Here is a 16,323-nt window from a genome sequence, read left to right on the forward strand (position 1 = left end):
TCTGTGAATATGTGAAATGTACTCCATGTCTTTTCCTGTGGAGGGGGAGGGGGCACACTTGCTTTGGATTTTGTCCTTAACTACCTTGTAAATGATGGTCAGCTGTAGTTTCACCAAATATATTGATGTGATTTACAGTGGGAATGAAAGAACAAATTAAGCTTTCAAAGGCTTTCTTTTTTATTTTTATCTTTTTCCTTTATTTTCCTTCTCCCACCTACCCTCCCAAAGGAAGAATTGCTTTTCTCTTACAAGGATGATTTACATCTCTGGAACATTATTTCTTATAGAATGCCTTTCTAACCTGAAGGGCACCCAGATTTCTTTTTTAAAGAACAAAGAGGAAAGTACTTCCTCATTCCCCCCAAAAGGGTGGTGTTTATGGGCCAAAAGGCTGTGTACCCAGACATCTATACATTTATATGGCCTGACATGGTGGTGGCTGCTTAGTTGGGCTTAGGTTGAGTGGTTGACAACTCAAACTCTTCAGTGCTAGACTCGGAGTAGTTATGAGACTGTATAATTAGAAAACAAAGCAAAACAAAAAACTGTTGCATCAGGTACAGGAAAAGAAATGTGTCCATTGAATTTGGTGTGATTTGTGTAAATGGCGCATGCCAATGACCTTGGGCTGCTCCCCAGGCCTGGTTGAGTCATGGCTTAAATACGAAAACACTATCTTACATCGAGTGAACAGATGCACAAATCCCCTACACAGATGCACTTTAAAAAGCCACTCATGCTTTGGCTTAAATTGTAATTAATTTATTTTATGTACAATAAATCTCATTTTTAAAAGAGCAGATGTCTGACTTGGTCTTTTTTGAAATGCTCACTTTTTGTCCTTCAAAGAATTACTCAGTACCTTTGGTATGTTGGGTTGGGCATTACACCTTCCAAGGGTTATCTCTCAAATGTCCCAACCAAAGAGGTGCATTGTGCTGATACTCTCACTTTGCAGATGAGGAAACAGGCTTACAAACAAGTTAAAAATCTTGTCAAAGGCCACAGCCTGTGAGTGTTGTAAACTAGTTTGGCTGCCACTTTATACTAAAAAAGAGTGTATCTCCTCTTCATTTGCTTCATGACCCTCCAGGTAAACCAGACAGGTCTGGCTATGTGCCTTAGACTGTGAAGACATCTCCACTAAGCCTTGAAGATACTGATGCTTCAACACAAGAGTACTGCCTCTCCATACATGCTTGATTTGGCAAATCCCTTCTGGGTATGCTGCGTTCAGAAAGTACTCTGTTCTCGTTGAAGCTTGGAGCATTGACCAGGGTCATTCAGGAGCCTCTCCCTTGTGGCTCCTGCCACAAGAGCATGTGCTGAAACTGCCAGGCCATTCATCTGTGTCCATCTGGGCCAGAGAGACCTTTCATGTGGGCTGAGTCGCCCTCTTCATGGACAAATAGTTACACCTTATATCTGAGTAGTGCTTTCACACACCTAATCTCATTCATTCCTCCAGAGAACCCTGGGAGGAGCGTGCAGGAGGAAGTACTATTTTACAGATGAGAGAAACAGGCTCTGAGTTTGGGGTGATATCCTCAAGTTCACACAAAGAAGCTGAAACAATGTCTTCGGAATAAATCGTAAACTTAAAAATAAGAATGCCTTTTACATTGAAAGGCAAACAGGTATTTGAGCTATTCAGGAATCAATGTTCCAGTGAGGAGACAAAGAAAATGGGTATGAGAAAGGGAAGGGGAACAACTATGCCAACAGAAGGAAGGCATTTCCATCAGTGCAGATAACAGTGTAGTGATGTTAATTCTAAATATTTTTAATTTTCAGCTCTGTAGTCATCGTGTTATCTTTGTAAATAGCTCTTTGAGAAACAAGGTTGCCTGGGGCCAGTGTGGGCTGGAAGGGGCCTGACAGCTCTGAGGGGAACAGAGTGGCTTCTTCAAGGCGAGGGAGAGAGCAAGTGAGCTAGAAACCACCCAAGCGGACCTATCTCATAAATTTTAGCTTCATGTTTTATTACCTTTGCTCCTCTCATTATTAGTATGATATCTCTTAAACCCTGTTTGTCTTTTTTTAAATTTCTTTTTTTCTTTATTGTTAAGAGTCCTTTAATTGGTCCTTTACTATAGGCATAGACATAATTCTTAAAACGGACTATCGGTGGGTATCATTTCTCTCATTTTATGGAAAAGTCAACTGAAGGCCACAAAGTATACACAGCTGGCCAAAACCCCCATGGCCAGAAAATGGCTGAGTGTGGATTTAGATGCAGCTTTGACGCCAAGGCTGTGTTCTGCTGGCCTTCCTGTGGCACACAGTGAGCATTCAAACTGTGAACCACAGCCAAACAGCACCGAGGACCCCGCTACCTCCATAGGGGAACCCCTGCTTTGCCACCTGGGGAAGGAGAGGGGAAGGTGTGTGTGTAGGGGGTTGGGCGGGGTGGGGAAGCAGGGGAGCGCAGAAAGGAAAGGATTCGAATTTATTGCGCACGTACGGAGTGCCAGATTATGTCATGTCCTTTAATCTTCTGCAGAGTCCTGTGAGGGAAGCATTTGATTGTAAAGATGAGAAAATTGAGGCCCCAAAAGGTTAAACAGCCTGCTGAGGGCCACACAGGTAGTACCAATTACTGTTTCCATGTATTGAAAACCCAGCTGCCAGGCACTGTGTGGAGGGTTTCTCCACACCAACCCCACAATCCATCGTTGGCTCCTCTACAGATACAGGCAAGGGAGGCTCAGGAGAATTCAGCAGCTGTTCCGGGCTCTAAGCCGCAGGGTCAGGACTTGACCTCGCGTCTGTCTCTCATGCCACAGCCTAGACCCAGGCAGTTGGCTCGCAGCTTCCCAGCTCTGCTCCTTTAAACAACGCCCCCCCTGGAGTGCTCTGCTTTGTCTTCCACACACCGGCCCTCTCTGCCCTGGCCCATGTTCCCTGTCCTTCTTTTCTCTATCTTTCTGTTGCTCCTAGAAGCTTGTGGCTCCTCCCTGGCCCACGGCCCACCTGGCTGCCACAGCCACATCTGCTGTTGCCATCAGCCGGCTGCTCACTGGCCTCCAGTCCCAGCTCAGTAATAAAGACATCCAGGCAGGGGCGGGGCCCAGCCCACAGCCCGTCTGCCTCAGAACCGGATCCTTGTCTGTCGTGATGTCTGGCTTTCGAGTTTCCTCCCTGCTGCAAATCAAAAACATTCCCAACACTTTGTAGCCTGCCCCGCATGGCGCGCAGTGCGGAGCCGGCTAACTCTTCTCGGCCCTGCTGGCCCCTTGCCCACTGGCATTTGCATGTCCAGCCCAACGGCCACCCGGCCAGCCCCCAGCTATGGGGGCATCTACAGTGAGCCCTTCATTCTGGTGAAATATGGGGTTTCAACATTCACCTTACATTCCAAAGAGGGAGAAAACCAATGTTTTTTCTGGACAAATGAACAAGCTTGTCGCAACTCCCTTAAAAGTGAGTGGATGGGTCACTAACTCTTGGTCCTACCTGGGGACAGGAGGGGACAGGGGGGCTGCCCCAGAGTCTGCCTGTTAAGTCAACAGGGCTCTCGAAATGGCCCAACTAAAACCTGAAGGGCTTTATTTATTCATTTACTTATTATAAACAACCCAGGTACATAGGTGTTTTCTGAACTCCCTTTACAGTCTAAAGACAGAAGCTTCCAGAAAGTTCTTCCTGTTCTCATGACTCTCCTGACTTGGTGAGAAGAGAACAGGATTAAGTTGATTACTGATCGTGGTGAGATCCTGTGCTCCCTTCTCAAATACCCTCCATCATCTCTTTGTCTTTTAAAACTCCCTTTAAAATAGAGATGGAGTTTCTCAATGTTTCTTGAGCAGGGACAGCAAACAGCCCTTGTAATACTGGATTATTTGTTGTTGAGATTCTGTTTCAGGTCATCCGTGTAAAATAAATAACAGTGGCCATGGGGGAAGCTTGACGGAATTTGGTGCTATTGGGATGACGCTGAAATGGAGGGGGCCCTGGCGTGGACAGAGCCGTTTCCACAGGCCCTGGGCTCTGCTAACAACCCTCGGCTGAAGTAGCCCCCTGCACGTCCTGGCACTTTGCTGGGCCCACTTTGTTTGCTGAGAAAGTGGACTTCAGAAGGAGAGTTTACAAAGTCAGAAGTCAATTGCTACAGAGTATTTACACCTCTACGAATTGTTTTTAGAGAGTGGCCTGTAGGTCCTTGGCAGAGGTTTGTATTTGTATGTGCTTGTCTTGGCTCAGGCCAGCCACGGTGTAGGGGGTAAACCCTCGGACTCAGGCCCAGAAAGAGAAAACCAGCGTTACCACTCAGCTCGGCTTTTGAAGCCACCTGAAGCAGACATCTGGGAGGTGGAGAATCCCTTGAACTGGTACGTTTGGATAAATTTCAAATGCTAGTTCAGGTGTTAGTCTCAGGATCCACATGTTTATTTTGTGGCTGACATTAACGATGGAGACAGTTCTACTGCATTAGAGACAAAGGCCCTGCGTGAGCAAGCATTAGACATTTACTACAATAGTGGTGACTCAGCCAGCTTGCTGTGTTCCATGTTCTTTACAAGTTTACTTCTTTTGATTCTCACAACAACCCAATGCAGTAGGTCCGGTCATTGTTCAATTTCATAGTCAACTGAGACCGGGAGAAGTGAACTACTGTGTGGAAGATGTGGGATTGGAACTCACGCCAGGGGGTCAGGCTGCAGGCCCTGCCCCTGGTCGCTGGGCTCTGCGGTCTTGGAAGTATGTGGAGCCAAGGTGCTGGTCCTCCATTTCCTCACCTGTGGATCCCAGGGATGCCTCGAATTTTCTCTTCACCATTCTCCTGTCAAGACTTCATCATTTTTCTGAGGTATCTTCCTTGGTTTCCTCAGCAGAAAATACCCACATTCCTTGGTGTTACATGCTGGCTGCTGTGTTAGGGGCGGCTTCCCTCGACACTGGCAGGGGGTGTCCAACCTTTTGGCATCTCTGGGCCACACTAGAAGAAGAAGAGTTGTTTTGGGCCATACGTTAAATACACAAACACTAACGAAAACTGATGAGTGAAAAAATGGTTTTATGTAAATTTATGATTTTGTGTTGGGCTGCATTCATAGCCATCCCGGGCTGCAAGAGGCCCTGCTGCAGCCGCCCTCTCATGAGGCAGGTATATCATTACCTGGATTTTACAGGTGGAGGCACTGAGGCTTGGAGAGATCCACACTGTTGAGAGCTGCAGAGCTGAGACTCAAACCCAGAGAAGACTTGGGAGCTCAGGTCTAACCTACGCTCCTTCACAGGGGCCAAGAGCAGGATCCCTCTCCCCAGACCTCTCTCGGCCTCGGGCAACGAGCTGGATGGAGAAGGCTGGGGGAGGCTCTGCTGGCCAACGTGCCGTTTCCAGAGCCCCCTCTTCATCCTTGTCTGGTGGAGGCTCTTGGCAGGATTGATACCAAGTTTCCATTAGGTTCCTGAGTTTAACTTAAGAAGCAGTTAAAAGGAGCTCTGCCCTGTGCCTTCTTATTCCAACCAAACTCGGGTCACGGAAACCCCTTCTTTCTCACCTTTTCTCCAAAGCCTTCTCCTAGCTGATTGCCTGCCTCGCTCAGCTGCTCTAACCAGTGACCGCAGAGAGGGGAAAAAATGATTATAAACCCAAGTTCTGAAATTTCTCTCCACCCCGCAGAGACTGCCTTTGGCCATATTTAACATAGTTTTGAGAGCAGTACTGGGATAAACTGCTCAGCGATAACATTTACAGTCAGGAACTTCCACCTTTTATCATCTCAGATTAGCAACTTTTAAATGTTCTCTTTAAAAGAAAACAATTAAGTTGCAAAAATACATTAAAGCCACAAAATTAATACAAAAATACATGTTGGCTGTGAAAAAAAAAATCCAAACAATACAGAAGTACTTCAGGAACAAGACCCCCAATGTTCACGGCAGCTTGGTTCATAATAGCTCAAACCTGGAAACAAGCCAAATGTTCAAGAGGTAAATGGACAAACAAACTGTCATATATCTGTACAACAGAACGCCATTCATTAGTAAAAAGAAACAAAGGAGAAAATTACTGATATACAACAACATGGATGAATCTTAGAAACATTTTACTGAGTGAAAGAAGCCACATAGAAGAGTACAAACTCGTTCTACTTTTATGCAATTCTAAAAAAGGCAAAGCTAATTTATACTTTCAGAAAGCAAATCAGTATTTGCCTGGGGCTGGAGGTAGATGAGGAAAAGAGGCTGTAAAGGGACACAAGGGAATCTTCAGAGGGGGTGCAAATGTTCTATTTCTTGATTGCGGTGACAGTTACATGGCATACACATTTATTAAAACTCATTGAGCCCCCACGGGTGTGGTTCAGCGGCTTGAGCCCTGGCCTGTGAACCGGAAGGTTGCAGGTTGGATTCCCGGTTGGGGCACATGCCTGGGTTTCAGACCAGATTCTGGGTTGGGGACCATGTGGGAGGCAACTGATCAATGTTTCTCTGGCCCATGTTTCTCTCCTTCTCTCTTTCCCATTCCCTCTCCCTAAAAATAAATAAATAAAGTCTTTCAAAAAAAAAAAAAAATCACTGACCTGCATCTTTCAAACAAGACCATTTTCATTGTATGTAAATTATACTGCAAAAAGTAGACAAATTTTTTTATCAAAACAAAAACTCAAACAATAGGATTATGAGCAGGCTGTAAATAAACAATTATTAAGTAAGAATAAATATTTGAACGTATAAAAAAACAAAGGAGCAAGACTCCTCCCTTCTCTTAGCCCCCTCATTCTATATTCCTTCCCGGAGGTAGCCACTTGTTAGCAGTTTGGTTTTTACATTTTCAAAAAGTTTCCTTTGCAGATAGACATATGGTTTAAAATTTAACCTTGAGCAGACACTCACACAGGGCGTGATCATCAGGAGAGGCACCAGCCGCTCAGTCATGAGAGCCGCAGAGTCACGGATGCATCTGGCTCGGTTCACCACCTCAGCCGGAGCCCAGCAGAGTGCCCGGACCGTGCCGGGTGCTCACGCGATATTTGGGAATGAATGGAATGACTGACCGAATGAATGAATGAAGATTTGAGACACATAGTAGGTTACTTTTTTTTCTTTATTTATTTTAGAAAATAGTGATTTCCTCTTTGTCATTTTTTTGGGGGGTGCTGCCATTTTCTTATTTAAATTCAAACTTCCAGGTTAGCAAAATGAAAGAAGCATCTGATGTGTCCAACACTGAGCACCATAAAAGAACTGGTGTGAGGTGGAAAACATACTTGAACAAAGACAGTGTCAGTGTCTATTAAACCTGCTTTGATTACGTCTCAGACTGATTTTTAGCTTCACAGTTTTTTCATAAAATGACAGCATTTCGTTGACAACGAAGACACATGCTTCAATTTACATTTTATTTCCTCTACCTGTTTAATCCACACTAGACACTGTTTCAGCTTTCTCTCTTTATTACAAACACATTTTAGAGATGCTAGAAATTCCCATCAACCACACACCAATATATGTCTGGGTTAATTTTTGCCGGAGTTCTTATATAATTTCACTAGGTGGGTCTAGGTTTTTCTGCAATGGCCAGAAAAAATACTTAGACTTACAGAAAAGAGAGCTTTATATTTCAATAGGAACTAAATCACAAACGTCACAGGGGTTAGGGTTCACATGTAGATTCCCTGGGACCAGATATCTTCACTGGGGCCTTCCTTGGGGAGGGGAGGGGACGTTTTGCCGGCAGAGACAGTCCCCCACTCAGCCTCCCCGCCCCCCCCACCCCAGTGGCTGCACAGAGGCTGGCGGCCCAGCCAGGGCGCAGGCGGGAACAATGCAGCCCTTTGTCACCGTGGGCCCATTTACAACCCGAGCGGCCCCAGCCTGTTCCCTCTCCCTTCCTCCCCTTCTCAAAAATGTCTCAGATCAAGAGAGAAACAAAGCCTCAGATCCTATTTGCAATGTTCCCTCCTCAGTAATGTAATCTTAAGAAAAAAAAACAAACTTTCCTCACATTTATAATTCTAAAGCATGTCTAACTTCTTTTCGAGCAACTGCAGATCAAAGGGCTTATAATCTACCAACACTCCCCAACAGGCATTTATTTTAGAATTATTGAACTTGCAGGTGGAATCAGGAAGATCACAAATAGAGGATTAAGAATAAATGGGAATTATTATGAATTAGGCCAGCTGAAAGGCAGTTGACACCTTTAGGGGAAGGAAAGTAATTTAAAAAAAAAAAAAATCAAAAGAATCCAACCAAACCACTTCACTGCATGGTTCTCAGGACCCGTCAGACAAAATTCAGTCATACCAACACTTGGTACCAGGGACACTAGATTTGGAGGCATATCTGGAATGGTGGCAGGTAATAGTATTGGTGTGTCCTTCTAGGATAGATCTTGTCTTCTTAGGAGGCGCTCAGAAGCCAAGGTCTGGATGCAGCCGATCAGTTGCAAATAACAGCTCAGGGATGTTCTGTGGCTTCAGGAGTCGCGTGGACAGCACGATCACCTAACGACAGGAGAGGCAAACACACCGCAGACAATTAGGGAAGCGAAGCTCAGGTTATTAGAGGACGAGAAATAAAATGCAACAAATTTCTCTGGGGGTAGACCTGGAGCGGGCACTGTGGAGAAAAAGGCGGAAGGCAGCAGCTTGGTGCCACTGGAAGCTGGTATCCTGGGTGGAGGATGACCTGTGGGACAGCGGGGCTTTGTCTGCTGAAACTGTAGCCAGTGGGCGCTGAGAATGGCCCATCCCAGCTACCTCCTTGCTGCTGAATTGAATTTGATTATATTGTTGCTTTGTGATCCAGTACTTTGACCTTGGTGTAGATGTTTCTCCCTCCTTCCGGGAGCATGAGAAGGTACATCAAGAGGTAAATGCTACTGTAGATGATAATGATGATGATAATGATATTAATTAAATAGCAGAAATTTACCGTTTCATAGTTCAGGGGGCCCGAAGTCCAAGGTCAGGGTGTTGTTGGCATGACTGTTTTTTTCCTAAAGGTTCTAAGGGAGACTGTTCCATGCTTCCCTCGTAGCGTCCTCGTGTTTCACATTGTCTTTCCTCTCTGTCTGTCTCTGTGTCCAGATTTCCCCTTTTCATTAGGACATGGTCACATAATCATCCCAACGACCTCATCTTAATTTAAGCATCTACAGAGACCCATTTCTTTCTTTTTTTAAATTTAAATATTTTTTTATTTATGCTCTTATAGTTGTCCCAGGTTTCCCCCCTTTGCACCCCTTCACTGAGCCCGCCCCCCACTCCCATAGTCAACCCCCACACTGCTGTCCATGTCCACGACAAAGGCCCATTTCCAAATGAGGTCATGTTCACAGGTGCTAGGGGCTCAGACTTCAACAGCTTTTGGGAGGAGGGCGTAATTCAACCCAAAAGAATGATGACAATAATGATATCAGCTAATATGTGTCATTTCTTATGAGGTGCCAGCTTTGAGGATGATCTCATTTAATATCCATTTAACCTTCATAACAACCCTATGAAATAGGTACATATACGTTATTCTTACTTTGCAGATAAGGATAATAAAGTCCAGGAAGGTTAAGAAACTTGCTCGAAGACAGAGAGTAGTTAAGTCGGGATTCCAACCGAGGCAGGCTGGCCCCAGCATCCAAGCATCTGCCTGGTCACTTCTCCGTAGTCAGGAGCTCCGAGCAAGGCTGCTTTTTTCCCCCTAGTCCACAGACCTTTGGGCCTCTCTGGCCTGTCCCTGTGACAGATGGCCCTTCCTGCTCCCCTCAGCCTGAGCCTTTCCTCTGCGGCAGATTTTTCTCTGTGGCACCCGGAGAGCTTGTTCTCCAGGGCGGGGCTGGGGCTGCGATTCGCTTTGTAAGAGCTGCAGAGGTTTGGCACAGGCAGGGACTGAATGCCACTGAATGAGAGGGTGACTTCGGGAAATGGGGAAGGAGGTCCTAGCATCAGAATTCCCCAGCCCAGCACCTGAGTGCAAGGCTGCCATCAGGCCCGGCCTTCGCCTGGCCCCACTGCCCCGCTGTGCCCCTGGAAGAGCGTAAATTGATACTGCACACTTCGCTATCTGCCCTCCCACCCGCAAAGTTGTCCCAGGTGTAACCAAACCAATGAATTAACCAATTCCCACTTCCGAGCTCACTGGTCAGAAACAGGGTCCACACACTCCACCGTGGAGCAAAAGCAGATGGCGATGCCGTCAAGGTTGGAGAGGAGAGAAAGAAGCACTTTACATTTTTCTTGTTATTGTCAAAAAAGATGAGGGCTATTAAAACTTTTTCTGTTTAAAACAAAAATTAGAAGCAGCTATTTTACTTTTTCTTGAAAGAGAATTATTTTTAAAAAAAATATATGTTTAATGTCAGCCCAGTCATATTTTTGGCAGAAAAAAAAATACACTAAAATCTGTGCTCACATCTTTCCTGGAAAGCTACAAGATGAGTTTGAGCAGTGAGTGAACATTCGCATCCCCACCACCCCCACACAGTGCAGATGCCGTTGGAATCTGTGGCCCTGGAGAGGGTCTTACTCACCCCTCAGGGGCTTCTATGCCAAGCCTGACAGCTGGTTAAGAATGGTGGCTCCCTCATCAGACTCCCACAGAGCGCAGCTCTACTGCTGTGCCCTGGGAAAAAGCCACTTCACTTACAGCCTCAGCCTATCTGTCCCAGAAGAAAATCAACAGTCCCAACCTCATAGCCTTGCTGGCAAGGCTTACACAAGGTCAAGTGCACAGAACACAGGGGCTGCTCAGCGGGCGTGAGCTGCTATTTTATTGTGGTTTTGTGGTTGGGTCTTAGACCTCCATTTCAATCTTATGAAAGCTAAGAACTCTCTAGAAAAATATGCATCTGTTCATACATAGAAGATTCTGAATATAGTTTCAGGTGATGTTTGTAGACAGCTAGGATTCATAGACCACATGTTAGGAAACACTTATTCAGATATTTTTTAAAAATGCGTGTATAAAGACAAAAGTTCTCGGCACACTCTTTGGTAGCAGACTCTTGTGAGGTGCTAGAGGCCAGTGTAGTTAGAGTGCCAGAGGCCCCTCTTCTGCCCTTGAGTCTTGCCAGTCCCCACCAGCACTGCCAGCCTCTGTTGTCCTTAGTTCCAGTGCCAAGATGGCAGACTCTTCCCCGGCTGAGCTGAGGGCAAGTGTAAGGGCTGGAGAGCGTCTCTCAGGATGCTGAAGTCTTGTTGGCAGGCTTGAGGGACCTGGAGAGAAAGCTAGCGACTCAGTTGACGTTGACCCTCCTGGAGCAGTGATGCCTGAGCCGAAAGGATCCGCCACTCCCGGGGGTATGCTGGGCTTCCAGCCACGCGGACAGAGACTCCAGGCTTGGCCGCCTCCACTGAGTGGGAACCAAAGACCAGGCCCCTCACATCTACACAAGCAGGTAGTTACACAGCATGTGGGCTGAACCAAGGGGGTGTAGGGCCTGCTGTGTGTAGCGTGAAGAGAAACAGATGGAAAAGACAGGCAGCGTGTGAAGTCAGGCAGGAGGTCTGGGAGGAGGGGAGACAGCGGCACTGAGACCAAGGACTCCCATGGGATGGCACCGCGGGTAGAAGCACAGGCTTAGGCATGTCCGTGCTGGGTTGGACCCCAGCTGGACCACTTGCCAGACAGGTGATTCTGGAGAAGTTGCTTAATCACTCCGAGACTCAATTTCCTTATCTGTGAAGTGGAAATAGTGACATCCACTTCACACAATTATTATGAGAATCAAATGTGAACATATATGTAAAATATTTAGCATCGTGACAGGCTCTAGAGGAGCTTAAAATGGCAGCTGCTCTTCTCACCTTCATCCTCTGCCGTGTCCCCTCTGCTTGGCCGTCACAGGGGCTGATGCAGGGAGGCGGAGCCATCTCCCCAAGGTAAATGTGATTCTCCTACTCAGGGACTGTACATCCTGACTGCCTCCTTGCGCCCTTTGATAAGCCCAAGCCCCTAGAGGCCATTTTAGGGTCTTAGAATCTGAGGGCTGCTCAGGGCTGCTCAGCGCTGCTCAGCCAGCCCCCTGCCGCCAACCTGCTCACCCTCAGGTCCACATTCTAGCCGCCCTCAACCACATTCAGCTCTCATTCAGCTTCACACCTGGGACTTTGGAGATGCTTCTTTAGCTGGAACATGAGTTCCTTCATACTTTGCATGAAGGCTTCTGTGCCTGCTCGGGCATCACCGCCTCCCGGAAGCCGCTTGGACGTCCACACCCCTCAAGCCGGACTGTGTTCCCATGGCTGTTGGCATCACCCGGTCACCCCTGTTTCCCTAACTGAGTCTTTTCACTGTTTCTTAGCACAGGGTTTGGTCCACATCAGGCCCTTGATGTGAAGAGGTGGTAAATAATTAAGTGAATGAACAAAAAACACTAAGACAATGAGGGAGACAGTGAGTTTAGCATCATCAGCAGGAAGTTTCTCTAGTAAAAGCTCAGACAGCTCTGGGTAAATTTGTTTCAAATTAATTCAACTAAAAGATTATTTGTCTAAAATTCCTGTTTTGAAGAACAAGCAGGATTGTATTGCTAACATTTTTTTTTTTATAATATAACCATTGATGTTCCTTAAGCATTGTCATATCTTACGTATCTCCTGGTTTTCAGACTGTTTTTCAGCATTTTCAGAGGGTTGTTTTTTTTTTAAGTCCAGTTCAACTAATGGCATTTCTGCATTATTTGGCTAAAATAGTCCTTTAAATTAAAAAAAAAAAAATAAGGCAAGTGGGGGGAAAAAAAGGCACTCAAAAATCTCAAAAATGATAAGGAAAAAGCTTAAGAGAGCCTGAAACTGGCCCGTGAGACAGGAAATGTAAATTTTATAAACACAGTAATCAAATGTGTGGTATTAGGCAGATTGAGTGCTAGAGAATTCCTTTCAGAGAACTGGCATTTCCCAGGCAACCGAGGGCACTGATGGAAACCGTCACCTGTGAGATGGGGTGTGGAGGACCCCAGGGTTCCCTGAGGGCCTCAGAACCAAGTCCATAAAGCAGCCGAGGCTCAGAAGGGCCCTGGCGCAGCTGGAAGAGGGGCGCGCCGTCTGTGTCCCCAGCCTGCCCCAGCTCCCGCTCCCGCTCCCGAGAGCCGCAGCCCTGGGAGAGCAGCCCGCCCCCTCACTTGGCTTCTACTTCCCACTGCCCCAGGCCGGCACGGTAATTTGTAGGTGCCTGCACCTTCCGGTTCCATTTCTGCAGAACACAGAGGAAGCCGGGCAGTCCAGGATTTAGGGTCAATAACCCCTGATTTCTAACACTGTGATTTGAAAGGAGCAAGGGACAAAATATTTTTCTCCCTTTTTCTTTTAATCTTGGGAGATTCTTCCCAGGAAAAGCACCCCACGTATGCACAGGCACTGACATGATCTGCATCCATTTGATGAATTGGTTTTGAGAACGTATCGTGTTCAAGCCCTTAGCCCCTGCCCCCCACACTCACACACTTGTGGCAAACAACAAGCCTTGTTCATTAAACCGGTGGGATAGCGGATTTACTAAATGCATCTGACCGGGCCCCCTGGAAACCTCCTTGGGAGCCGCTTTCCTGTCTGAGGTCCGTGTGTTGTGCTTGGTGAGCCCTCCTAGCTCCCCGATGGGGAGGTGTCAGGTCTTCTCCTCCCTGTTGTCCCATCTGAGGTTTTTGTTTGTTTGTTTGTTTGTTTTTTAACAGCAGATGACAGCTACGGGAGGGGTTACAGGGTGGAGGGATCGAGCAAAAGGAAAAAGGACTCCTGGACATTGATAACAGGGTAGGGTATAAGGGGACTAAATGATCATGGAAAAAAAAGTAATTTAAAAAAGTCACTTGACTCCTCTCCTGGGGCTTCTCATCAACTTCAGACTAACCTGGAGCGAGGTTTTAGGGCCAGGGTTTAGATATCCTTGAATCCCTAAAATGATGCAAAATTGTGTATGAGCATATTTCTGGGTCTAGTTTTTAAAACATTACATTCTCACCAAATATTTAGCCCCAAGAATGTGGTACCACATGGATGTGTAGGTGCCTATGAAAAGAGGCGATGGCTCGGTTAAGTTACCCGCTTGGTCTTCCTATTTCCTGAGCTGGTCTGTCCCTGTATTTTCTGGGAGGGTCCCTCCCTGTTATTTTCCTCCCACAATCTCAGGCTTCTGCTGGCTTCCTGGCCACCATCCAGCTGCAGAGTTCAGCCTGCAGCGCTGTGTGGGCATGGAGGCCCACGCTGGGTGCGAGAGAGCAAGACAGAGGAGCGAGGGAGCCTGCAGAGCTGTGTGTGTGTGGGTGGGGGGTGCAGGGCGAGCTGCCTATTTGCTCCCTTTTTTTTTGTACTCAAGAAAGAGGGCCTTCTCCAACTACCCACATTCCCTTGTCAGCACGTCCACCACCAACCCAGCCGAGAGTGGAGAAAACAGTCCCATTTTGGAGTATGGTAACAGTCCTAGGGGAGTAGCAGGTGTGAATGTGGTCTCTGAGCTCCACCGTTTCGGGTGATCCTTGCTCCTTTTTGTGAAAGAGAACTCATTTCTCGATGTGCTTTAAATGAATTCTATCAGCTTCCTTCGAAGGGCTGATCCCTGAATGCCTTTCTCATTTCAGCTCACAGCCTTCTCCCCCACGAGGCGCCCGTGCCACCTGAAGGAACCTCTCTTCCAGTTATTATTCCCACCACGGCACCTGTGCGTTCTTGGCACACTCATCTCAGGCTGCAGTTTTCGTGTTTCATGTGAGCCAGTCACTGTTCGAGTGTGAGTTCCCCGAAGCGGGAACATGTCTGGTTTGGTCGCCGCTCCACCTTTAGCACAAAGGCCAATGCCTGAAACAGAGCAAATGAATGATCCACTGGTCCAGTCTAACAGAGATGACTGTCATGTCCTGTACTTGGGTCCACGCATAGGTATCGAATAGAGAAGATACGGGTGAATAGCAACTGATACAAAGGACAGAGTGATTTCAGTTGTCCATAATCTCAGTGTGAATCCACAAGTTGGGGTAGCCTCCAGAGAAGTCACTTGCGTCTATGCTGCAGTCATACAGGGAAAGTTTCTAGTGTTCGATATCTGACTCCCAATGAACAATCATGACACCCAGCGCCAGATGCTGTTTGGGCTGCTGGGAATAGGAGAGTAGAAAGTGCAAAGTCCTGAGGCTGGAAGGGAGTGAAGGCAGGGCGGGGGGCGAGGCCCCGCGGCGCCCCGCAGGCCGTGGCGGGGATGAGGACGGCCCAGCTGCCTCTGCACTGAGCAGGCTGCGCCAGGGCATGGCTCTCAGGCCCAACGGAGTGCAGAGAGGGACACACCGGGGCGAGGAGAGCCACCGCACCGGTGAGAGCAGCCCGACCCCCGTCCTGGGCTGGGGCAGGGCGGCTGTAGAAACCAAGGGAACTCAGCTCGGAGAACAGCACACCTGGGGGAGGACCTGTGGAAGACGGAAGAGCCTGATGTGCTTGTAAGTTCCAGGCTGCCCAAGAGCCAGGCCCTGCGCTGATGAATGGGAGGTCTGAGGAGGCCGGTTTGGACTCATCGAGAGGAGATGTAGAACAGTCCTCACAGTGAAGCCCTGGGAGACTCCTGGAGGCTTCTGTGGGAGGGACAAATCCTTATCACTGGAGATGTTCGTGTGGAGGCTGGATATTAAAGACCGAAGGAAGCAGTGAAGTATTAGACTTGTATATTATCACTGTTTACATTGACGACCAAATCCGAGTTATTCTCTTGGTTGCCGGAGGTGCCTCTGAGAGTCTGTTGGTGCACAGATTGGGTTTAGTTCACACACATCCTCCAGCAGCGGTGGGTCTCCGCAGAGAAGGCTCCAGCGAATAGAGAGGCTCCGGCTTCTGCGTAGCTAGAGCAGCAAGGCCCGCCCTCTGCGCTTCTGAAGGCAGGAGGCTGCTCGCGCCCTGGGCCGGGGCAGAGGGGGCTGCAGAGCCAGGGCTGCCGAGAGTCTGTGGGCTCTGAGAAAGGGAGCTCTGCCCCCGCGGGGGCCACTCAGCATGCACGCAGGTCATCCAGCTCCTCTCAGACGCGTGCAGATCGAAGGGCCTGGTGAGGGAGGACTCCTTGAACTCTCTCTGGTCTGCTAACTCTTCGGGGGACTTTTTGTGCAAAGGACAAGGAGCAGTCAAGGCTGCTTCTTAAGCCCATAATTCTGTGAGGAGCTCCCTCTGCAGATGACTGAGCCCAGGTCAGATTGCTGCAAAGCCGCCGCGGATTCCAGCTTCTGTCGTCGGACTCAGGTCACTCGGCTTTGAAAACGCCCACATTTTATCCCTTTAGAGTGGGGATTAACATGTCTGTCAGGCTGTTACAATGTGGAACTGTTCTGAAGAGCTAAGAATTTGGTTCGCCATGTTAGGGGCAGAGAGACGTGTGCTTTCTGATTAAAAAATAAAAGTCTTG

At 47.7% G+C, this 16,323-nt stretch overlaps 1 protein-coding gene across 1 annotated transcript in view; it reads right to left on the reverse strand.

Annotated features, from left to right (window-relative positions):
* Window positions 1–7,063: 7,063 nt before the first annotated feature.
* The window catches only part of SCFD2 (sec1 family domain containing 2), a 314,405-nt gene continuing 305,145 nt past the window's right edge, over window positions 7,064–16,323 (reverse strand). The window contains exon 9 of the mRNA XM_054582159.1: window positions 7,064–8,459. Coding sequence (XP_054438134.1) covers window positions 8,367–8,459 — 93 coding nt within the window. The 3' untranslated portion in view covers window positions 7,064–8,366. The remainder of the gene's footprint in view (window positions 8,460–16,323) is intronic.

Source organism: Pteronotus mesoamericanus, unplaced genomic scaffold (genome assembly GCF_021234165.1).
Source record: "Pteronotus mesoamericanus isolate MK-2021 breed Mesoamerican mustached bat unplaced genomic scaffold, CSHL_Meso_final contig_68, whole genome shotgun sequence".
Lineage (NCBI taxonomy): Eukaryota > Metazoa > Chordata > Mammalia > Chiroptera > Mormoopidae > Pteronotus > Pteronotus mesoamericanus.